Here is a 24,645-nt window from a genome sequence, read left to right as displayed (position 1 = left end):
TAAAATTAGTCCTGTCTTGTTATTCACTTCACTTATTTATGGTATTTCAGTCTTCCTAAGACTCTCAGAGATGTCTTGGCAGCGTGTAGTCATGTCTGATGCTTCTTGGAAAGGGAGCCCCAGGTTTAAAAGCCCAGGAGGAGTAGCTGTTGGAGTGACTGGGCTCTGTCATGCCTCTAAACACCAGGCTTTTTGTCTTTTCTGAGACCTAATGACTCCTGGAATGCCAGGGATTAAATCCACCTTGGAGTGGCCACACTGTAGTGATTTTGGGAGGACTTTTTGCAAGGCATCAGAGAAAAGGTAGCAAGACCAGGGCTCTGAGAACACAAACTCTTTGTAAGCCGAGAGAAAACCCCAGTGAGCAAATGTAACTTGTTTTCTCAGCATCCTTTCCATATTCCCATTCCATAGCCTTGGAGCATCTCCCTCCAGCTGGCAGGCAAATGCTCTCAGCCCATGAGAGCTGGAGCTTCCAGCTTGGAGTTTGGTCCAGAGAGGAAAAGGGAAACTGTGAGCAGAGATGGGAGCCCCAAGGAGGAGAGTCCAACGAGGAGTCATCCTTGAAAAACTCCTTCCATTCCTGCCTGCCTTGGTTTCCAAGCAAGCAGTGAGAGATCCCTGCCACGGGCAGCCCTGCTGGGAGCGGGGATTTGGCAGGAGCTGGCAGCCCCGAGGCGGCAGAGTTTGAGGTGTTTACATTTTCTGACCAGTATCTGAACTCCATCCCAGCCTCGACCTTCCCTTTCATGTGCTGCCTCTGGATTGTAAAAGGCAATTAAACTAAATTATGGGCCAATGTTGGAAGATGATGTCACGGGGTGGTGGAGGAGAGGCTGGATTTTATGCCACCATGAAGGTACGGTAGGGAACATCACCTGCTTTGAACTCCTCAGCTGTCCTTGGCATCAACTTGAGCCACCAGTGCCAGGGGCTGTGTGGGCACCGTGGGAGCCTCTCTCTGCCTTTGCCAGGTGCCTTTAGCACCGTGGGAAGTGCCAGGCTCAGTGCATGTTCCCAGTCTGGGTGGCAGAGGAGGCAATGCTGGTGCCTGTTGTGCTGTTTAAATGCAGCATTGTAGCAACAGGCACAAGTCCTGTCCAGTGACTGCTGCAACATCTCCTAGGGCTGTGCAGGGCATCTTCCAGAGAGGAATCCTGTTCAGTTATTGTTTGGCCTCAGTTTTTAATCACTTTTTAAGCCAAGAGAGTTCTGAGGATATTCTTAAAATTGAGTTTCTGCAGCTAAAGGTGAAGGGAACTGATGGCAAACAAGCACTAGCACGGCACAAGGACGCTGAATCCAGCACTGGAGAAATCTGCAATGTGGAATAACAGTTCAGCCTCTTGAAGGGGGGGTGGGTTAAAAAGAAAAAAAAAACTGCAATAAATCTAGCGAGTGGAATCTGCGGGAAATGATCCCATCTGGAAAACTCCAGTGCTGGTGCTGCTGAAGGCTTAAGGAGCGATGCAGATCACAAAAAGCAAAGCCTGCAGTCTGAGGATGACAGGCTGCTTAATTGATGTCCATTGCAACTGGTACTCTGCCAGTTTATGTTGGCCACCTGCCAGCGTGCTGTAATTTTGGGGCCAGGTGTGAAGCGTTTCTGTTCCATCTTGTTCCCAAGCACCTACAGAAGCCTCACACATCTCACTCGAGGCTGCAGCCCTGTAGGAAACAGCTGTACAGGTATAGGTGAAAGGAAATGTCACAGCTGGGCTGGGAGCCCTCCCCCGTGCCTTGCCCAGGGCTGTGTTTGGGGGGCCACCCCCTCCCCTCCGCCCCCACACTGGCTTTGGGGAGGTGGTCACTGTCACAGGCACACCTGCCTGTCTGTCAGCAAGGTGCTTTGAACATCGGGGAGCTGCTGGGAAGAATGCACAGGTCAGAAACTCCCTGTTCAAAGAGGAGCCCAGGGTGGTGTGTGTGAGTTCTGGGGATGGGGAATCCAGCCCCGGATGCTGGCCAGCTGGGGAGGCTGTGGCCATCTCCACTGGTTTTTTCTGCCTCATGAAACCACAAGGAAATTTCCAACAGCAGGTCTTGTAGAAAGCACAAACCCTTGATTCTGGAAGGCTGAGAACCCTTCAGGATCCTCAGCAAATTGTCACCAGGCCCAGTTTCAGTCACTGTTAAAAACACGCATTATTTCCCAGCTAGATTTGCTTTGTCTCAGTTTCCAAGAATTGACTTTTGCTGTAGGTTGGGAAGTTGTGGGTTGCTGCTCTAGCTCTGATATGTAAATGTGTCCCAAGTCCCCCCAGTTCCCATCCTGTTTTTTGTAAGCTGAATTGATAGAGAGGCAGAACAGTCTGGGGCATGGTTTGGATCCCCTGAGCTGCTCTCCTGGTGTGTTTGTGACTGTCCAGGCTCCACATGTTGCTCCTCAGGAGGAGGTGACACTGTGCTGTCCCACTGTCCTTTATACCCATGGACACTCCCAGTGTCCTGCAGCCTTTGCTCCTTCCTGCAGGCACAGCTGTGGTAAATAGCACGGGGTTTGTTCCTAAGCAAGTGACTGAGCAATCCCAAGTTTTTGCCTGTTACTGAGCTGCTCTCCTGAAACCTCAGGAGGTTTTGAGTCAGTGTCTAATCTGCTGGCTTTATCAGGAGAGGTTTTCTTTGTCCAGGTCACTGAACCTATTGTTAAGCAGCATAAGCCCGAGCAAGCTTCCCTGTGGCCCCGCCAGCACTGCCCTCGTGTTTACTCTGACATTTTAAGACCTCTGCTGACCAGATTTTAATCCAGGCCGTATCCTGTGCACTGCAGTCTCTGGGGCATAGGAGCTTTTCACATCCTCTGGCCCGGCCTGGCCATGAGAGCTCGGGGCTGCTGTGAAACGGCGCTGGAGGCAGCAGCAGCTCAAAGCCCTACAGCCCCTTGGCCACAGGGAGGTGTGAACAGGTCCCTCCATAGCCCTGGGCAGGCAGGGGGGCCGGGAGGAGCAGATCTAAGCTCTGTGCAGAGCTGGGGTCCTGCTGCTTTGCCCAGGGTCAGGGCTGTGTGTGGGAACTGCAGTCGCACTGCGAGGTGAGGAACCACCTGCCAACGTGTTAAGATCCAGTTGCACGTGTTCTCCTCACCCATGTGTCAGCGAGAGGCAGAGAGGCTTTGTGGTCTGGGCACAGCTTGCAGGGAAGTACAGGGTGCTGCCTGTGTCCTGCAGAGGGGAGCAGGGAGGGAGGAACCAGCAGCTGGTGGAAACAACCTTGCCTGTCCCTGAAATGCCTCTTTCCTGGCATGGGGAGGGAAGCAGCGCTACCACGCTGCGTGGGGAGTTTTCTCAAGTGGCTTGTGATGTTTCCATGCCTTCCTCCCCAGCCTTGGATGCTCCTCTGCCTCTCCTCCAGGCTCATCTTGGACAGGGCGCCTCAACCACAGCGCGAGCTCCAAGTGAATCAGGGTGTGAGCTGTGCACGTGCCCCAGCACGTGTCGGGGGCTCAGCCAGCCCTGCTCAGCTTGGCTCTGCTGTCAGCTGAAGGCTCTTTTAAAGTGTTTGCTGGAAGTGAGATGGGATCATCAGCTCCTGGAGGCAGAGACTGACAGGATAAATCAGCCTTGGGGTTGGATCTTTCCGTGCGGATCAGATGACGCTCATTGTCCAACGTCCTCACTTGTGTCATGGTCAGGCCAGGTTTGTGTAGTGGGATGGGAAACTTAACTTGTGTTTAGTCCTTTTGTCCTAAAAACTGCTTCCAGGGGTTCAGCACAGATTCTTGGGAAACGGGAAATGTCCTATTGAAGAAACTCGCTGACCGTGTGTTCCTGGGGCTGGGAATAGTGGAGTGACCTAGGAAAGGAGAGGCAGACCACGTGCAGCACCTCCTTGGAGCACACTCTGTGCACCCTTCACTTCCCTTGGGATTTTGCAGTGGGAAATGACCTTGTTTCTGCTGCCCCAGCACCCAGATAGCACAAACCCTGCCACCTCTTGGCAGGGCATCAGGCCCAGAGTGCACAGCTCTGGCTGTGCAGAGGTGTTGCCACAGTTGGAATGACATATTGGAGCCCAGACATCCTCCAGTGGAATTTGCTGATTAGTCTATAAGTGTATTGAAAGGCCTCATTAAAACACCATTAATGCTGGATCCCCTCCCAATGAGCCATCTCTTATTGCTACCCAGAGAAACTCTGAGGAAATGGAAAGGCTGCTCTGGCTGGCTGAGCTGTCCCTGGGCATGAAGCATGGCCTGAGACAATCTTTGTGCTGCTCAGGTGTTACTGTGGTGCTTTGGATCACATGAGAGATCCCTGGGACTCAGGGTTGCATCTTTGCCTCAACTTTGCCACCTGGATACGCTGCCATTGCTTTTTTCAGACTCTTCTTTCTGGTACTAAACTCACTCCTTGACCTGACTCTTGGTCTCTGCCTCAGGCTCAGCTTTAGAGGGAGCCTCTTTCATGGCACTGTTTTGTCTCTGCCCAACTGAAATGCTTAAATCCCATCTGAAGGTGAGGACGGCTGTGGTATCCACCAAGGCAGCTATGGGAAGGACCTCAGGAAACCCTAAAAAAGACCCAATTAATAACTCCTCATTGTTATCCTGAATAAGAAAGATCCACGTCCTGCAGAGCTTGCCAAAGAAGTGGACGGGGTGGAATGCAGGGAGTGGTCAGCCCAAATAACAGATGGGGATCTACTCTGTCTCTAAGGGAGACGGAAGGTGACCTCTGTCATTGAGCTTGGAGTCTGCTCCCCACGTTTCTGCTCCCAGCTGAGGCTTGTGTTGTTTTTGTGGATGCCAAATCCGTTTGCCAGCCCTGGGCTGGGGCTGGGTGAGGCTGGAGAGCCCAGCTCCCATGGCAGGACAGAGCTGTCACCCTCAGTGCCCTCCTGTTGTCACATCCCAAACCCCAGAGAGAAGAAGACACCACCACAATCTTATTTATTGATTTTTTTTTTTCTCAAAGTCATTGAAGGCAAAGCACTTCCCAGGCATTAATGAACGTATCTCCACAACACGTTGTGACAGAAGGAAAAGCAATTTCCTCGTTAGGGATTGGCAACAGAGGTACACAGGGCTGAGGGACCAAGCTGGTCCCACAGGAAGCCTTGGCTTCAGGATGAGAACAAACCCCTGATACCCAGGATTTCAGGCCACTGCCTCAGCCCCAGGCCACCCGTGTCCCTTAGGAAGACAGGGGGGTACTAAGGGAAGGTTCATTGGGAAGCATTAAAATTCTTCCCAAACACAGACCCCACATGAGCAGCTTGACTGGTGCTGGCCTGGCTGTGTCTGTGGTGGGACATGAAAAATGTTGGATATTTAATCCAGCAGATAATTTAATCGCATTTTTCCCCATAACATATTTGCATATATTTCCTTAAACATAAGGTAGAAACCATAATTTATTTAAATTAACAAAATTTGCCTTAACATTTTACATACCAGCATTTTACATAAAGCATTTTCTCCACCATATGTAACAAATATTTGTCTATCTGTTTATATATTATGAATACTGACAACTATGGTTCTTATTTGTAGTCATTTCATTGATTTATTTTTTTAAACTTTCCCAAAACTTCATTGTGCTTGGAATAGGTAGATGCACACATAAACACAAGCTCTCAGTATGAAGACAAATGTGTTTTCTGAGGAGTTACTGCCTGCCTGCTCTGTGAACAGCAGAACAGATTTACATTCTGGTTCCGTATTTATCTTAAGCATAAACGATGTGATGTTTATTGCAGCAGCCATTATTAGGGAAGGAAGGAGATTTATATCCCTGCACAGAAAAAAAAATGGAGTTTGCTGCATCTTTCCAGAGTTGTGTCACTTCACCTGGTACCTGTTCCATGTGTGATTGAAGGATCTTTGCTGCATCCTTCCAGAGGTGTGCCACTTCACCTGGTACCTGTTCTGTGCATATCAAAGGATGTTTGTTACATCCTCCCAGAGCTGTGTCACTTCACCTGTTCCATGTGTGATTGAAGGATATTTTTCCTACATCCTTCCAGAGCTGTGTCACTTCACCTGGTACCTGTTCCACACATGATTGAAGGATGTTTTTGCTCCATCCTTCCAGAGCTGTGTCACTTCACCTGTTCCATGCAGATTGAAGGATGTTTTTGCTCCACCCTTCCAGAGCTGTGTCACTTCACCTGGTCTCTGTTCCATGTGTGATTCCCATGGAAAAGTGTCTCTGAGCAGCTCCCCAGGGTGTGTCAGGGACGTGCCTGCTGCTGTGCATTCCTGGAGCTCACACAGTGACCTCCCAGCTGCGGTGACGTGCCACATGTCTGGTGCTGAGGTCACTCCTGAAGATCATTTTTGCGCTCTTAAGTCACCCAGATGCTTCTGGAACTTGCACCCCTTGCCAGTTTTTATTATTAGCTCCCTCTAGTACCAGTAACTTTTTTTAGTTTTAATGAGTAAAGATTTAATCAGCGGTGATCTGAGCTTTGCTGAAGCCTCGTGGATGAAATGCTCTCGTCAGTCCAGGCCGAGGGAGCTGAATTTGCTCAGCACTTGCCCATTTTCACACTCATAAATAAAACTTCCATTTAGACATGAGCATCCTCACCAATTTCTCTAGGATTTGAGTTAGTGACTGTCTTGATGTGGGGAGGGAGAGATCCTCCAAGTCTCCCCATTTGGGAAGTATGGAATACCTGCTAAGCATGCCTTTGTTCCTGGGAATCTCTGGAATCTCTGACCCTTACAGCCACACTTTGCTCCACAGCATCCTCCCCTTTCCAGAATAAAATCCACCACTTTGGAGAATGGTTTATTTAAATGAGTTCCTTTTTTATGTGGAGTGGGGTTTTTTTGTGCAAAATGAAACATCTTGGCATGGTGAAGTGTGAGGACAGGAGAGAATTTGCTGGAAATTCTGAGAGACTTAGCACGCGTGTGCTAATGGGATATAATTTCCACCCTGCCATGTCTCTCCTCATACAGACTGAGGGCATGGGCTGTTCCTCCTTGTGATGAAATCCTGGAAGCCTGATTTACATGGCTCCAGGGCAGCCTGGTGAGGAAGAGGAAGCCTGGCAGCACTAACCCTCAGAGATTGCCCCATCCTGTCTTGGGCAGTGCCACCCCTTTGTGCTGGCACCTCGCTCCTCCTGGAGCTTGTTCCCTCAGGCAGGATTCCCACTTTTCAGCTCTTCCCAGATTTCACCTCGGTTTCCCCCTTTTTAATAGGAATGTTTGGCCTCTTGCACTCGGGCTCGGGGAGGAGCAGCTTGTTTCTGTAGCTGGCCTGGTGCCAGATGTCATCACTTCAGGCAGTGCCACGCTGCACATCTTCAGCAGTTTGAAATGGAGAGACAGAGAGAGACAGATAAGATCAGCAGCTTTAGGTGATGGCATTGTTTCAAATAAACCATGCATGACCCAAAGCTTCCACTTCAAATGGGGAATGAAATTGCTTCATCCTTTGACAGCTTGCTCCATGAAAGAAATTTATCTTCACTTAATTGCTTTAGATCCCAAGAGGCTGTGTACAGTAATTTCTAGGAGATAATTATATCAAATTAAAAAAACTATGTGACTATCCGGCTGCTGAGCATGAATGCAGTGGCCAGAGAAGAGAGCAGGGAGGAAGGAGGCACCACAGCTGAGCCCTGCTCCAGGATCCTTCTCCTCATGGTCCACAGGCACTTGGAGAGCCCAGGAGAGTCTGCCTGCAAGGCATTGTGAGCTTTGAGCTGAGCAGCGAGCTGGGAGATGGGAATTCTGTTCTCCCAGAGCATCTTGAGGAGCAGGGAAGCCTTGGCAGGGATGTTGTCACCCCTGCCTTGTCCCCTGTGCTCAGGACACCTCTCCAGGAGAGCTTGGCAGTGCCTCCATCCGGTTCGTTCTCCCGTGTGGATGTACAGTAGAGCTGAGGAACAAGAAAGCTTGTTGATTTAAAAACATGTATATTTAGAAGCAGAGTGTAAACTTCCTGCCCAGGCTGGGATTGGATTCTTGACTATGTTTGAGTTTCCAGTTTTCATTTCCTTTGCCCTCATACTTAACATTGTGTATCTCCCAGAGTGTGCCCCAGACTAATCTCTCTCTCTAACCCTCCCTTGCCCTGCATTTTTCTGCCATTATTTGCACATCAGTTCCAGCTCTTCCAGGAAGCAGCATATCTCCTGATTGTCACTCCATGCCACGGCTTAGCCTGGGCTCCTGCAGGTCTCCTGTGTCCCTCTGGAAGTGACCTCAGACCCCAGCCAGCAGCAGATCCAAGCTGGGGACAGCAGCAGGGACAGAACTGCTGGCAGTTGCCATCCCTCAGAGAAAGATGAGCTCTTGGCACGGGTTTGAAATCCTGAAGGGACACTCATTCCTCTTGTTAGCTCATGGGAAACAGTCACTGACCAGTCCCAGCAGGGGTAGATCCATCCTCTAAGTCTTCTCTTTCTCTCCTTCACATCAGGCTTCACGCCCTCCCTGGCTGCTCCTTGTGACAGCTCCTGCCCTGCCATTGCCTTTCCAGCCCATATCCTGGGGACAAAGGGAAAGTTGTTCCCCCCAGGGCTGTGACAATTTTTGTGTGTGATCCGGCGTGGGCTTTGAAAGGGTTGACAACAATCCTGAGCCAGAAGTGAGCTCCTCCCCAAGCCCTGTGATGTGCAGGCTGGTTTTTGAAGTGTGCTGCTGCTTCAGCTGTTCCCAGGAAGTCTGCAGGGGAACCGTGTTTGTGCTAACGAGGTAAAGTCCCCTTGTGTTTCTGGAGGGGATCTGCTCAATGGGCTCTTTGATGTCATCTCAGTTTTTGGACTTACATCAAGTAAATCTGAAAAAGAAAAGAAATGTTTTGGCTTAGCCCAGAACATTTGCACCTGAGCAAGATGACCTGTGGCTGTGCTGAAATCTGTGGCCACCAGTGGAGCTGTGGCCTGGAGCAGGGATTTGGAGGCTTCTGCTCCCAAAAGTTGCCTGAGTTTTCTCAAGTAGTAGGAGAATTGACACATGTAAAAAAGCTCCTCAAATCAGTCCTCAAACATAGCACTGTACCCCTGTGCTGATCAAGGTGCTGCTGATGGTCAATTTTATACCACCCTGGGTGCAGAAAAACTGAGTAGTTCAGGCCATTTGTGCCACACTGAACAGCCTCTGCTATCTTTCCCTGTGGCTCTAGAGCCCTGAGAAATGTTATGTTGGGATGACTGCCCCTAAATATCCTCAGATTTCATGTGTTGTCTCCTAGTTCAGACCTCACAGTGCTGCCATGAGGTTTGTAATGAATCATGGGAGTATTCAGTTGCAGAGGGCTTGGAACTTTAAGGTCCCTTCCAACCCAAACCATTCTGAGATTCTTGGTCCTGGCTGCCCAAGCCCAGCTCCCTGACAGGTCACACATCCTGATCTTCAATTCTAGCTTGTTGTTACTTTTTTTTTTTTTTTTTTTTTTTTTTTGTATGAGATGTCCTGACAAAGCTCAACACATCACAATGGATAGCAGCTTGCAGTGCTCTCCCTGACAGCCTCTGCAGCCCAAACAACCTTTGTCCCTTTGTGTCCTCCTTCTGGGAATGGCAGAAACTGGCAGGAGAGCAGTTAGGAAATGGAATATCCAAGGAGTTTGGAAATGGAGTATCCAAGGATCTCATCTGGCTGGGAGCTGCTGCTCACAGCAAAGTTGACATTTTTGTTTCAGAGGCCACGAGTGAAGGAGTTAATGATGATCCCAGATGGCTTCAGACTCTGCCTCTTGCCACCCCTTCCTGTTCCCCCAGGATCTCAGATGGTGGCGGGAGATGAAGCAAAATTCTGGAGTTTATTGTAAAGTTCATCCCTCTCCCTAAATCATGCTGGAACTTGTGTGTGCTGTGTTGGCAGCTTCAATGGGATGCTACCTGGTAATTAATTAGTTGTCAAGAGACAGCCCAGAGCTTCCAAGCCTTTATATCCTTGCTAATAGAAATTGCTCTGATTACATTTTCCCCCTTGGCTGGAGGGATGAGGAGCAGGAGTGATGGTCCAGGGGCAGCTGGAGCACGCCTGCCTGGCCCTTGCTGGGGCTCCTGTGAGCGTGCTAGCACATGCTTCCATCAGCACAGCCCCTGAGGGAGCCCACTGCTGAGCCAGGGCTCTGCCAGCCTGCTCTGCTCATGTTTCTATTTCCCTGCCTTTGCAGGTGAGCCCTGCCACAATTCCCCTTCAGCTGCTCCTCAGGGTCTTCCCTTGGCATCTCTGTTCCCTTCCCCTGCCCAGGCAGAGGTGCTTTGCATGTGCTTTTGGAGCCTTTTTCTGGGCTAAGCTTAGAGAGACGTTCAGTGTCTACAGAAGTTCCTCACTTCTGTTTCCTTTTCATTTTTATCTCCATGTTTCTGCAGTTGGTTTTCAGCAGATTTAGGTTTTTTTGCAGTGTATGATTAGGGAGCAAGAGATTCCTGGATTTTAGGCTCAGCCAAGCAAGGCACTGGTCCTAAGCTGGGTTTACCTTACCCAACGGTTTGTTAAAGAATCATTTCCATTTTTGTACACTAGTTTATGTTTTTCCTGTATTTTTTGCGGAGATTCTTTGCTAACAGCTGACAGTTCCCTTTCTCCTCCTCTCTGGCCAGTATCTGTGTGTCCCCTAGCAGCCTGACACCTTGAGCAGCCTCAAAATTAGAATATTTGGAGCTGAACCCTTCTCCTCCTCTTTGGCCAGTGTCTGTGTGTCCCTAACATTGAGCAGCTTCAAAATTAGAATATTTGGAGCTGAATTCCATCATCCATCCTCGTGCTTCTCTGGTCAGCATCACCACCTTGGGGGCAGCAATCCCAGCTCTTTGGGAGGTGTCACTCATTGCTCTGCAGCAGGTCACAGTCATTTTCTGTCTCAATTATCAAACCTTCCCGTGGCTCCAGGGAGCAGCTGCCTGGGCAGGAGCTGGGAGAGGATCAGCCCAGCCCATGGGTGCTGCAGCTCCTTTAATGCAGCCTCAGACAGGTTTTGGGGTATCCCCAGCGGGCTGCAGTGGGGTTTGGATAGCCCAGTCCTGCTCAGCACAGCCTGTCCGAGTTCCCAAACAGCCCCCAGCCACCTTATCAAGCTTAGGTGATATCAACTCTAGTGATTATCAGCTCATTTGTGATTGCAGTTCTTTGCTTGTGAAGTGCCTTAAGGAGATGCAGGGAGAGAGAGGAGAAGGCTGTGTGAGGTTCCACAGGAGTGTCTTTGTTGAATGAGGGACAACTCTTCTGGCAAGCTGGGCTAAAGTAAGGTTTTTTATAGGGTACAGAGGTTTTGGGAGCTGTCCAATAGTAGGGGTCGAGGGGAATGTGACCTATAGTGTTACAGAGATATAAGCAAGGTGGAAAAAAGGGTTTCTAAGGTCCAGTTATCATGACTCAGCATTTCCTACCTCAGGCTGCTGAACGCCATGGAGGCACTGCAGGTCCTGGGGCTGCTGCACTCCTTGGCCCTGGGGAGCAGCTGAGGCCTGGCTGATCCCAGGAAGGCTCCCTGGAAGGCCGGGGTGCAGCGTGGCTCTGCCGGATGCTCTCACGCCTGCCCGGGGCTGTGCCTTCCCTTCCCACCCCCGGGGAGCCCCACCTGCCCCTGCTGCCTCTGCAGACACATGGTGCCTTGTCTTTGTGTTTGCTTTAGTGTGGGAGGGCTCCACGCTGAACTCCTGGAGCTTTTAAGCTATTGTTAGTGCCGGGCAGCTTTACAGGCACGGCCCCAGCCCTAACAAAGGCAATTAGGATGCTATTCTGTTGGAGCTTTGGGGATGAGAGATTTCTAGTGTCTGGAAGGAGCAGTTTGGAAAGGGCATAATCTAATGCAGAAGATGAAGACAAAGGCATTTTGGAGGCAGGATGTGGGGAAAATGGGGGCATGAGATGCTCAGAGGGCAGGATTGGGGATGCAGGATCCCAGCAGCTCAGGGTGAAAGGGTAGAGTGAGCAGGAATAATAGAGATGCTGCTCTGGGCAGGTACAGGGAGGTTTTTCTGCAGGATTGGGGGTGCAGGAGCCCAGCAGCTCAGGGAGCAAGGGTGGAGCGAGCAGGAATAACAGAGATGCTGCTCTGGGCAGGTACAGGGAGGTGTTTTTGCTGGGGTGGGGTGAAGGGGGAAGGGGAAGAGTTGGGTGCTCTGTCCTTGGGCAGGAAATGATGGTTCTGGTGAGAAAAGTGTGGGGTGGAAAAAGCCCCAAGGTGTGACAACGACTAGAGTGTCACCCTGCAGAGTAGTGAGCAAAGGAGATGGAGGTGACAGCTGGGACAGGAGTGTCACAGGGCTGCTGAGTGACCTTGGAGGTGGCACAGGAGGGCTGGGGGAGCAGCAGAGGGTCACAAGGGCCAGCAGCAGCGTGTGCTTGGTGCGATTCACCCAGGGCGAGTCAGGAGGCCGTTCCCAGTCACAGGGCTCGAGTTGCATTTCTTGCTGCTGGCTCCTTCCTCGCTTGGCTTTTCCAGCATCTGATCTGAGTGTTTGTTTGCTTCCAGTGATTTCAGTTGTTTTCTATTTTAGCTCCTGACCCCGAGTGCCTGGGCTGGGGCAGGCAGGCACCGTTTGAAAGCCGCCACTTGGCGGCAATAACTGTTCGAGCCGCGGAGCAGCACCCATCTAACCCCTCTTTTCACACACTCGGAGCTTCCCAAACATTAACCTTTGGATTAAAATTTTCCATGCTTGGTCTCTCCCCAGATGTGATGTCTGAGCTTTGGTTTGGGTTCATGTTTTTCCTGTTTGCTGGATTCGTATTATGGGAGAATGAAAGAAATACTTTTCCCATTTACAAAAAAAAAAAAAAATTATAGTCTTCATTTATTTGGGCTTGGTTTTTTGCTTTTTTTTTCATTCGGGGATTCACCAAAAATGGTTGGAGTTTGAAACTGAAAATAGTCAGCTTGGCTGTTGTCACAGCAGTCAGGGAAGTGCCACAGCTCCAGATGTGTGACACTGTGGGTACCACCAGCACAGCCTGCTCAGCCCACTCCAGGTACATGCAGGCACTGCCAGCAGAGCCAGGAGAGCCTTGCTGTGAGTCAGCCTGAGTAACTCCAGATCTGCAAGAGGGCGTCTGGCTTTTTTGTTTTTGAGAAAAGAGGGGAAAAAAAAGTTGTTTTTCAGGCTGCACATGCAGGCTGCCGATGCCGGGGCTGCGCAGGCTCCTGGGCTGGGTGAGTCAGGCACAGGGCTCATCCCCTGCTCCTGCTGCAGCTCATGGCACAGGGCTCGTCACCATTCCCATCCCCTGCTCCTGCTGCAGCTCGTGGCACAGCCAGGAGATGACATGCTGGGGACACAGCCATGTCCTTGCCCCTGTGGCTCATCTCCTGCCCCAAGCCCCCTGTGCAGCGTGGCTGCCCTCCTTTGCAGCACAACCTGCCTCCTTTCACCTGATACCACCAAGGGGCTGCACCGTTCCTTGTCCTGAAGCCAAACACTCAGATCCCACTCTTTGACACCGTCTTCTCCACCTTGGACAATGCTCTGCGTTTCCCTGCGTTGATTTTTTATTTTATTTTTTGCTGGCTGCTGCACCCTTCCTTTGTGCTCCAAGTCTGCTCGCTGCTCATCGGGTGGGGACCTGTGCTGCTCACACCAGCACTTGTAATGTCTGGCCTGCAGCTCTGCCAGAGGCCAGAATTGGCTCTGGGTGCACGGCTGGATCGCGAGGACGGTGTTAGATGGAGGGTGGAGTGAGTGAATACCCCTCTCTTCCTACTGTGCTTTCAGGAAATGTCTCTAATGCAGCTGTAAGTGTGAATGAAGTCAAAAGTATGGATTGATGCCCCTGCTCCAGCCCACCCCACTTGTCGGGGCCCATCCAGAGTCCCCACCCTATTGTTCTGCTTCAGCTCCTCCGTTTCGGGGCAGGGGCCCTGCTCTGCACTCAGCATCCCACTCCCGAGAGGAGGAGCTCTCCTGAAAACAAAGACACAGCGAATAGCTTTCCTTTCCCCACGAGCCAACGTTCCAATTCCTCCTTCCCTTCCCTTCCCTAGGTGTGTTTGCAGTTCTTGGCCCAGCTGGAAGCGAGCAACTGCAAGGCTCAGGCCATTAATCATTTGCCAGAAAAGCTGAGTATTGGGTATAAGTAGCAGAGCTGTGCTTGCTGCTTCCTTAAAGCAGAGCAGGATCTGCGTGGGCCAGAGCTCAGGGCCAGTGCTGCAAATCACCTCTCTGCTAGGCTAAGGGAGCATGTCCTGCTTGGAGCAGCCCCTCCTGGAAGAGGACACGGGCTCTCAGGCACAGGAACGTCATCGGGAGTCCCCTAAGTGGCAGCATTTCACTGTGAAGCAAAACAGAGCGTTTGTCCCTCCCTGAAGTGGCTGCTGGAAGTGGTGTGAGCCTCTTCCCGCCCTGCCCCAGCCCGGAGCGTGCTGCCAGCGCGGTTCTTGCGGCGTGGGGGAAATGCCAGTGTTGGGAATATCTCTGGGGCTGTGGTGTCCCAGCCAGCCGAGCTGTGGTGGCATTTTTCTGGTGTTATTCCATTGCCTGCCAGCCATGGTGGCATTTTTCTGGTGTTATTCCACTGCCTGCTGTATCCCCACCCTCTGTTTTCAAGGGAATTCAACGCTGGCCTCGGAGGAGCTCCTCCCTGCACATGGCAGCCCCGTGAGCTGCCCTTGCACCAGGGCTTTGTTAGTTCAAAGCAAAGCAGCTTCTCCTTCCCCTTCCAAAGCTGAGGAGAGGCAGAGTGCCCTGAGCTTCCCAGCAGCATCCAGGGCTGGTGAGCCATGTGAGCAGCATCAGGGCAGCTCGGCACTGACGTTGCTCTGTCTGGAGTCTGGTTTGTGGAGCAGAGGTTTCTCATCCCATGGCTCTGACTCAGGTATCTGTTTCCTCTGATGTGGGCAGCCATCACTGGAGCTTTTGCCCTGGGCACACTGTTGTTTTGTGTCCCTAAGGGGTGGTGGGAGTTGTGGGAGAGCTCCCCAAGTGCTGCCACAGCTGGACAGTGCTGTGGATCCCTGGGGTGGGAAAAGCAGATTTGCAGGAGCAGCATCTCTGTGTTCTAAAGTTCCCCTAAAACTGGTGGGATGAGCATCCAGTTTGTGTCCCAGACTAAAAAGTCTGAAGGAAAGGAAATACACACACACCTTGACTCAAGCGAGTGAGTGCACTTTTAAGTCAGATTTTGGGCTGTTGCTGGGTGTCAGCTCAAGGACCCTCAGCTCTCTGCTCCATATCCAGCTCCACGTAAGAGCAACACCAAATTCCTTTGGAACTGGATGCTTAGGAGGGATCTTTTGTGGTATTTCTTTGGCTGCATTTGCTGGCCAAACAGCCCTGCCTGAATTCAATACCGTTGTGCCACTGGCACTAACCACTCTGACCAGTTTACCTAGAGAGGGGTCCCAGTTCAGCAGGTTGGGATTATCACCCGCTGAGAATTGCTGGTGTTTGAGGAAGTGAAAACCCTCTGGGGAGGCTGCGAGCAGTGGCCAGGTGGGAGCTTTGCTGCTTTAGGAGGTTTTAGTGGTTCTCATTAAAACAGTCTCCTGTAGACTCAGTTTCCTAAAAGAAGAGGAGAAAATTCCAAACGCTTTCATCCCAGTTCAAGTATCCACCAGGGCAGGGAACTGTGGAAGTTACGGTGGGATCTCAGATGACATTCTCTGGAAAGAAAACTTAATAGAGTGCAAGTATGAAATGCTCAGGCCAGAGCAGCTGTGCCCTCTGCAAGGGCTTGGCCAGACCTCTCCCTTGCCTGTGCTGGGTAAGGAAGAGCAGAAAGGGGGAAATCAAGGGTCTGCTGGAGGAGCCCCTCTGCTTTGGAAGCCTTTGGCACCTCTGTGAGATATTTAAATGACAGACAGACATATAGGGATCTGTAAATACTCATTTGGTGCCAACTAAACCACAAAGAAGATACAGCATTTGTGGTCCAAGGAAGTTTAAATATTTGTGGTCAAACTTAAAATTCGACATAAAACTCTCATCTGCAGTGGAAGGCAGCCAGGAACTGCATGGAGAACGTATAAGCTGTGTAAACTCACAGAAATGGCTTCCCAGCCAGCTCTGCCAGGACCAGGCAGAATATTCCAGCTCTTGCCTCTCTGCCTGAAGCAGAGGTGACACAGGAAGGGCAGGAGGTGGATTGGGCAGGTGGGGGCTGTCAGAGTGAGCTCTGGTTTGCACCTTTTTTTTTGCTATTTTTATTTTGTAGATTGCCAGCCCTGCTTCCCCGTTCCTGTGCTGTCATGCTTTTCCTTCCACCACCCAACTTCCCACTGTCACAGCACTGTGTGACACTGCTGCTTTGTCCTGTGGGACAGGAATCTCTGAGCTACCCAGTGGGTGAAATCCTGGGGCAGTTTCTCATTGTCTCCATGGGCAATCTTTGGGAAAGAGCTTGTGCTGCTGGTGAATCTTCAGGGTTTCCTCTTGTGAGCCCCCAGCAGGGCCAGCTCCAGAGACACATTCCGGAGCAGGGAGGGTGCCAGATAACCACAGCAGTGTCCCCACAGCACAGGGCAGCCTGCACTGGGCTCCTGCCCCTTTTTTCCCCCCTCCACATATCCTGCAGAAAGGGCTCTGTCTCAGGGCACTGTCGCAAGAGCTCCCTGAGATTTGCAATCGAGATGTTGGATTGAACATTCATCAGCCGCATTTCCCAAATTCCAGGAGAGACAGATCCCAGTCCTGGCACAGCAACGCAGTCTCTGGTCACCAGCGTGGCCCCACAAGCAAATATACCCAAAAAACACCCAGGGTGGAGAGATGGGGGTGGCCCTGCCTTGTCCCCAGCGCCAGTGTCCTCTGATGGTGGCCTCAGAGGAAGGGCAGCGTGCGGCTGCTGAGAGCAGAGCTGTCGCCTTTCCCTTACTAAGCAATCCTCCCTTCCTCCACCGAAGAGCCTGCTAACCACTTTCTTATCTGTCTGAACTCTGCAAAACAATCTCTGGCAAGGCAGGCATCCTCCGAAATGGCAGAGGAAATAAATTCCCCCAGTCCCCGAAAAGGAAAAGACCGGAGGCTCCTGCGGCAGGCAGGGAGAGCAGCCCGTGCCCTGGGAGAGCTGTCAGTGGTGCCATGTTGGCTTTGCTGAGGATAAGGAGCTTGCCTTCCTCCTTCCCCAGCCTGGGACCACAGGTTAGGGGCAGGATTTCAGGGATTTGTCTTTCCTGGTTTGTGTTCCAGTAGGATTTGCAAGGGAGAAGCAGAGCGGGCTCCTTTGGACTTGGTTTTTCTCATGGCCTGACTTTTTCTCTTTCTTTCCTTGGGATGTTTGGGGATGTGCTGGGAGACAGGAAGGCACTGAGGTGACTGTAACAGGGAGTCCCTGTGTGTGAGTCACTGTCTCTCTCGCAGCTGTGATTTTTCAGCCCCTTGTTCACATGACAGACAATTTAAATATGTGGTCTTGTGCTCAAGGCTTCACCTTGAAGAGCAGAAATGCCCTGGATGTGTCACTGCTGTGGGGATCAGCGCATGTGGTCATGGTGGGTGGATGCAAATTCTTTCTCCAGTGAAAATTCCTGCAGAAATTCCTGCAGTGTCTTACTGGAGGCACCATTTTGCTCTGTGGAGGAGCCCACAGCCTCTGCTGAGCTGTTGGCACCAATCCCTGAGGGCACGAGGAGAATCAGACACTCACAAACCAGATGAAACATCCCCATTACTCACTGGAAGCTTCCTGTATCCCATCATCTTCTCAGGGACTGCTCTGGTGGGGGTAAAATCAAACAAGCTGAGGAGCCACCTCCTGCCTACGAGGTGTCAGATGCAGCCTGCAGCCAACTGCAAATGCTGCTGCTCCCTGGATCTGACAATGAAGTTCTTTAGCACATTTAACAGGTGAGTAAGACATTAGGGCAAGTATTTCCAAGCATCAGTGGAAGCCAAAAGCTTGGTTTGGAATCCAGCAGGAACTTTCCTCTCCAGGCTGTGTAGCTCCAGGGATGGAGTTGGTCCTGGGCTGGGCTGTGTCAGCTCTCCAGGCCATCCTGGGCACAGGAACCTGAGGTGGATCTGGAGGATGGTTTTTCATCTGGAACATCTGCTTTGGCTTTGGTGTGACTCTTCCACAAAATTAACTAAAGGTTCCTGCAGGACCCTCAGAGGTATTTTGGCTCCAAGCCCCAGAGCTGCTCACAGCTTCCCCTCTGTCCTACACCCTGGTGTCCTACAGCTGCCAGCAGTGACAGGTACCAGAACCTTGGCAGGGATCTGTGTAGGCCTCTCAGGGCTTCTTGTGGTCTCTGACCCCAAAAACTGGGTGACTCAGCTCAGATCCATCCCTTTGCACCTTTATGTGACCCATGTGTATTCTCTGCATCACTGCTCTGGATGAGGCAGGCCCAGCAAGCCCTGGGGATGGTGGGCAGCTGGCTCCCTTTCCATGCTGCTTTCCAGCTTTAAAGGCCAGTCCTGGCTGAGCTGAGTGGCCTTTAAAGCTGGAAAGACGGAGGTGTTTGCCAGGCCAGAGCACATCTGCTGTGATGACTCGTCTGAGACTGTGTGTGCCCCAGTGCAGGGGCTGGAGCTGTGCCTGGGTGAGGCTCAGCATGCTGGGAGAGAGTTTGGGATGAGACATGGCCACACTCTCTCTTTGGAGAGTGGTTCTCCAGCTGTGGCCATGGGGAAGAGCAACTGGAATGGTTCTTCTCTGTCTTCCTTGGGTGTTTTCTCATGCTCCTCTCGGTGATGGAGAATCTGGCAGGGATGTGGCAGATCCTTTTCCCAGATGTGCTCTCTGCTTGGTGCACAGGATCCAGCAGTGAGATCCATCCAAGCCAGAGGTGCCTTGGTTTGGTCCCTGCTGTGGCTCTCTGGGGTCACACACAGTCCCCCGAGCCTGCTTGTGGGGTTAGTTGAAATTAAAAGTTTCTCTGAGAGACCTGTGCCTGCAGGCAGCTATCAGCTGCCGAAACCAGGGTTACACCCAGCTGTGAGTGCCTCTGCCCAGCTGCTTTGGACACCTTGGGCCTCCCTGCCCAGGACCCAAACCCCTCCAGGCTGTGTTTGGGGCTCCTCGGGTGGGGAACAAACCCAGGGGAGTTGGGCTGTGATGAGTGCAGGCTTGAACCCAGCCCAGCTTCTGTGCAAGCCTGTGAGATTAAAACCCAGAAGGGATGAGACCAGAGGAGGCAGGCGCTTTCCTTTGTGCTCCTCCTCCGAGCTGGCTCTCCAGGGATGGGAGGAGGCAGCCCAGGGCACAGGGAGGCACTGAGCCATGGCCTGCCTGGATGTTTTGCAGGGTCAGTGCAAACGTTTCAGCTGGGCAGGGCAGTCCCTGCGTGGTTTAGATTGTTTGGGGCTCACTTGGTCTCAGCATCGCTCAGCTACTTCAGCTAAGACATGTTTAAAATGATGTGGCAAAAACAGTGTTATCCCCACTCTGGATCGTGCTGGAGCTTGGCTCTGAGTCCCTGTCCTATCCCGTTCCCATCTCCCGATCTGGGATGGGATCTCTCCATGCTATGACTCAAACTTCTCATGTCCTTTTCTCCTTCTGAATGCAGCTGTCAGGATGTGCTGGTGTCTCCCCCTCTCACACAGGAATGCAGAGCCGGCAATGGCAGCCTGTCCTCTGAGCAATCGCTTCTCCAGAGCTGCTGCCTCCTGTTTTGCCGAGGGGGGAATCAGCCAGGATCCCTGCACACACAGAGCAGCAGTGGGGACCGTGTCCCCCCGGGATGTGGCAGGTCCCCATGGCTGAGCAGGGCTCCCCTGGCCAGCTGGCTGGGCTGCCGGAGGCTCTTTGGACTTAGCTGAAGGAATCTGCATTCCTGCCTCCCAGTTGTTTGCTCTTTAGGACGCTGTGTAAAATTAACAAGTTGTAAAAGTTGATTGAAGGCGGCGGAGGGTGTGACAGGGATTTTGGGAGCCGCGGGAGGGAGAGCGGCGTGCGGAGCAGCGGGGCCTGCCCGGGGGCAGAGGCTGCTCTGACCCAAAGCGAGAGCCAGGGCTGGTTTCTGGTGCTGTCACCAGCACCAGGTGCAGGTGTCCCCCCAGGCACAGAGCTCACAGCAAGCCCTTCCCTCCTCTTAAATCTTCTGGAGGACATGTGGTGCTGTGCTGTGGAGTCCTATGCTCTTTCTCTTCTGCCTGTTTTATCAGTGGGGGGAAATGCAGCTGAGACCATAGAGGGGATCAGCTTCATTAGATCTGGGATGCCCTGGTTGGAGTGGGGAACCTCACTGACCGCTGGCAGGAGGTGACACTCGTGAGGTCCTGGTGGCCCTGGCACTGCAGAGTGGCTTTGAAAACACAACAGCTGGTACAGTTAATGCTGCAGCCCTGTGGGTCTCAACAGGCAGTCAGTGCGTGTTAATGTGTGTCCCGCTGTGTCTTACTCAATGATCAGTATGTTAATGTGTGACCCACGAATTAGCAGTCGGCTAATGAGCCTCGGCAGCGTGGCCAAGCAGCAGTGGGTGGCTGGTGCTGGAGCTGGGGGTGAGCGTGTCTGATGGAGCAGGAGGTTGGGAACGTGTCCCCTCCAGCCCCGGTGGCGATCAGGGCAGCCAGAGCTGCCTCAGTCCCACGCCTGGCCCGCAGCCACGTGTCCCCGAGAGGCACCGCGGTGGCGAGGGGCTCTGGGCTGGCTCTGGGGAACTGAGCCCGGGTCACGGACGGGGGCACCAGACCACTTCAGCAATTCTCGTTTTCGGTTTTCCTTTGAGAGCGGCTGCGTTCGTGTCAGGCCTATTTTCATACCCAGCAGTGACTCGGAGCCAGGCTTTCGGTTCCTGCTGTCGCCCTGCACGGAGGGGGGAGGGCTGGGGCTGAGGTGTGTGCTGCCACATCACCAGAGACACCCCCACCGTGCCATTTCACACTGCCATTCCTCCGGGAAAGCCGGGCACAGCTCCCACTGTCCCCACCACACCCCGCTGGCATTGCCACCTGCGCTGGGCGAGCACCATCTTGGTGATCCCGGCGCTGCCACTCACATTTCCACCCTGAAACAGGAAGTTTGTGCCCCGGGTGGGTTGCAGGGCGGCACGCAAGGTCCCTGTCCGTGTCCCTGGGTGCCAGTCACGGGTCACTTCTTTCCCAGCCTGGCTGCCGGCAGCCCGGGGCTCTGCCGCGTCCTCCCCGGGCAGGGCTGCACGTGATGGGGATGTGCAGAGCATTTGCTCCTTCCCTGTTTTTCATTCATGTGGGCTGGAAAAATGTGTTCATGAGACGAGTTGCTGTGGCATTATGTCATGGGCCTTTTGGTTGGGCTTTTTTCCCCCTACAGCAGATGAGCTGGATTTAAGCATGTGCTGTGCTGGCTTGGCAGGAAATCTGGTGTTTCCTACTGGTTTCTTCTTCAGGGGAGGAAGGAGTGATCCCACCTGCCCTTGTCCCCAGCCAGGGGTGAGGGGAGCTCTTCTGAGTTTTGCCCAATCATTCCTGATCCAAGAGGCTCAGGTTTAAGCCTTTGTGGAGCAATGGCTGCACTGCAGCTGTGTCAGCACTCAGCCCCTCGTGAAAACCTCATGGATATGACTTTTATTTCTAGAGGTGTCTTGAGAAATCCCTCAGGAATGGGGTCAGGATGGGGCACCATCTCTTCCCCATCTATACAAACAGTTCCTGCATCCCCTTCCCCACTCCTGCTGTTCTTGGCCACATCCTGGCATCCCCTGGCACGTGGCTGGTGGTGGTGGGCACTCTGCTTGCCCAGCAGCCTGGGCACAACAGAACTGCAGATACCCAGCCTGGAAAATCCCTGGGCAGAAGTTACCCCGTGTGAGTCAGGCTGGCTCTCCGTGGCATTAGCCCATGGAGCTGGGGGTGAAGCCAGTGGTGAGGTTTCCACCACTTCCCTCAGCTGCAGCCCAGAGCTCACAGGAACTCTCAGGAGGGATCTTTCCCATGACAGCCATTCCCACTTCGCTCGTGTTCTCTTTCCTTTGGACTTTCCCCTGCACACAATCATTCCTAAAGGAGAGCCAGGAGATTGGAAATGTTCCTGTGGTGACACTTGCAGGGATTGCTCCTGGCTGGATGTCACAAGCAGCAAAAGGCTGTCCTGGGAAAGAGGGTCCCCAGCAGCTCCTGGAGCTGCTGAGCTGGTGTCACCTTGTCCTTTGCCCACCTCAGTACCATAGGACACATTTTACAGCTGCAGAATCAGTGGTTATGAATCTGTTGATCCTCAAAATACTAATTCCTGTGATCACCCTGCTCACACCACCTCCCTGCAGCAGCAGCTGCCTCGGTGGCGGGGACAGGGCTTCTCCTGCCATGCAGGTACAGGGGGACAGGAGGATTTCAGGGGGACACCTACCAGCAGAGGCAGCCCCAGGTGCACGAGGGTGCCTCGCTCCGGCAGCAGCCGAGGTGGAAGGTTGGAGGTCAGAGCAGGGTCAGGTTTTTGACACGCACGGCAGAGACACAGTGGTTAAAATTAGCCTCAGAGAGGAAACTGGCAGTGCTGTGGAAGAGCAGAAGTTTCCTCTCACGGCAGCCTGGTGCAGCGGGGCCAGTGCCACTGCCAGCCCTGGCTCACCGAGGCACCAGCGGGGACAAGGTGATGTCCAGCACCTGGCCTGGCATCCCATGGTGTGTGTCTGGCTGTGAGGCACCCAGCCCTCTCCCCAGCTTCAGAATCCCAGTCCTGGCAGCCTGCAGAGACCTTTTTGGGATGAGGGTCTCTGAGACTGCTTTGGTCTACGAGCACAGCAAACCCAGGGTGGTTTGGGGGCAGGGGAAACTCAGGCGTCAGCACAGGCTTTGTGTCCGTAGTGTGTAGCGCTTTTAATCTCGTTTGCTGACTTTCTCCCTATAAATCTGCAGCTCCCTGGGGGTGACACCAGTCAGCAGGAAGCACCAGGGGAGAGCTGTGCAGGTGCAGAGCCCTGCTGCAAGGGGACAAGGCTGAGCCAAGGCCAGGCGTGGCAGAGGTGCCGGCTGAGGCTGTGCCGCGCGGGACGGGGCTGCGGAGGCACCGGGCTCCCGTGCTCTGGAAACTCCATTTGAGAGCCTCATAAATTGGATAATTACCCAAGCTATTGAGTTTCCTTCAGGCCAGATCCGTCCCAGCCTCCCCAGCAGGGCTCCCCAGTTGGTCTGTGAGATGGGCCTGTGGGACGGGGTCGGGCTGGAGGTGAGATGGAGCTCAGGTTTTCTCAAATGCCCCCACCCTCTCACCCTCACACCTGCATCCCTCCACAGCTCTTAGGGGGGAAATCCAGCAATGAAGCCAAAAGGAAGCAGAGGGATAGGCCACATCATTGATCTCTCATGGTTCAGCAGGATTTTCCTTCATTTGCTGGGGCTGGGCAGGGGGCTGGCTGTGCCCTGGGAGTCCTGCAGCCCTGGAGTGCTCAGAGGAAGCAGGACAGGATTGGTGCTGAATGTCCTGACTTTGCCTGCCTCCTTTTCCCTGGGGACTACAGAGCAAGGCAAACCCTTCCAGCCATGTTTAGAAAAGGGGCACCCCTCACATCCCAGTGGTGCTGCCTGCATCCCACTGAGCCTTCTATCCCCAACATTTCCCCCTGGTCGTTACTCATCTGCTCCCCTTTGCACTGACTTTGTTTTCCTTTCCCTCTCCCCAACCCCCTCGTCCTCACCCCGTAGGTTATTGCAGCCGACTGCAAGAGGGTCACAGTTCTGAAGTATTTCCTGGAAGCCCTTTGTGGACAAGAAGAGCCTTTGCTGGCATTCAAGGGTGGAAAATATGTGTCAGTGGCACCCGTCCCAGACGCCATGGGAAAGGAAATGGGAAGCCAAGAGGGAAAACAACTGGAAGATCAGGTACCGTGCGGGAAGAGCGCGCCTCGGTGAAGGAAGAATCACCCCTGTGGGGCCCAGCCTCTGCCTGCCCTGCAGCTCCCGCTATTTATAGCTGGCCTAGCTGCGTGTGCATTTTCTGGGGGGAGGCAGGGGGGGCAAATGGTGCACAGCCCTTGTCTCCTGAGTGTGCTTCGCTCGTGCCCTTTCCTGCCAGCCCGGCCCGCCCGCCTCTATCTCGCGCCGCTATGAGTTCCAGATGCTGCTTTCTTCATACCCAGGGTGGGGGCAGCTTTAATAACGTGCAGCAGCACGGCCCCTGGAGAGGAGGTGGGCGAGGGGGTGTCAGGGTTCAGCTTCAGGATCAAGTTTATAGCCGTGGAGCTGGTTGAGCAGCGGCCTGAGCTCCAGCCTCCAGCACACGTACAGGAAGAGCTGACATTGGCGCCCCGTCCCTCCCCTGCCTCTCACATCCTGATGTGATTAAGGAATTCAACTCTTGTTTTTCTGCCCTTGCTTGTTCCTGTAGGCCTTGCTTCACTCCAGGCTCCGTGTGTGTGTTTAAGGGCCCTGCCAGCTGCTCTGCAGGTTGACTCCTTTCTTCTGTTTAATCTTGCAGTTGGAAAGGCCAGGGAAACAGGAGAGAGGAGCAGAGGCACTGGGAACGGGAGGCTGGGTGGCCTGGTGCTGCCCAGGCTCACTCTGGCTCCCCTCCCTGTGCTGGGGCCGGGCACTCAGAGCCACAGGGATGTCACCCTGAGCAGGGACAGCACCTCTTCTCTGTCCCATGGGAACTGAAAGTCAGAAAGCTCACAGAGAAACCCAGAGCAGTGCTGTACCCAGCACCCTCCTTGTCCCAGCTGAGCAGGGGACAGCAAATCCCCAGGCAAGAGTTGTCTCTGTAAGGTGGGAGACCTGGATCTTTGTCCTATTCTGGAGAAGGTGCTGGAGGTTTTCAAGCTGGCCTGTGGGATATGGGAGGGTGTTTAGGTTCTTCCCAGTGTCATGACAGGGATGGTCCTGTTCTTCAGAAGGCTCCTTTTGTTGGCTCAGTCCCTCCAGTTTGTGCTGTGAGCA

At 53.0% G+C, this 24,645-nt stretch overlaps 1 protein-coding gene across 3 annotated transcripts in view; it reads left to right on the top strand.

The window, feature by feature from the left end:
• SMG6 (SMG6 nonsense mediated mRNA decay factor) overlaps positions 1–24,645 on the top strand; it is a 105,012-nt gene that overhangs the window by 64,265 nt on the left and 16,102 nt on the right. For all 3 annotated transcript variants that reach the window (XM_064729026.1, XM_064729025.1, XM_064729027.1), the window contains exon 14: positions 23,416–23,592. In XM_064729026.1, coding sequence (XP_064585096.1) covers positions 23,416–23,592 — 177 coding nt within the window. The remainder of the gene's footprint in view (positions 1–23,415; positions 23,593–24,645) is intronic.

The sequence above is a fragment of the Zonotrichia leucophrys genome, chromosome 19, assembly GCF_028769735.1.
Source record: "Zonotrichia leucophrys gambelii isolate GWCS_2022_RI chromosome 19, RI_Zleu_2.0, whole genome shotgun sequence".
In the NCBI taxonomy this organism is placed as follows: Eukaryota; Metazoa; Chordata; class Aves; order Passeriformes; family Passerellidae; genus Zonotrichia; species Zonotrichia leucophrys.
This window is presented reverse-complemented; position numbering and strand designations above follow the sequence as displayed.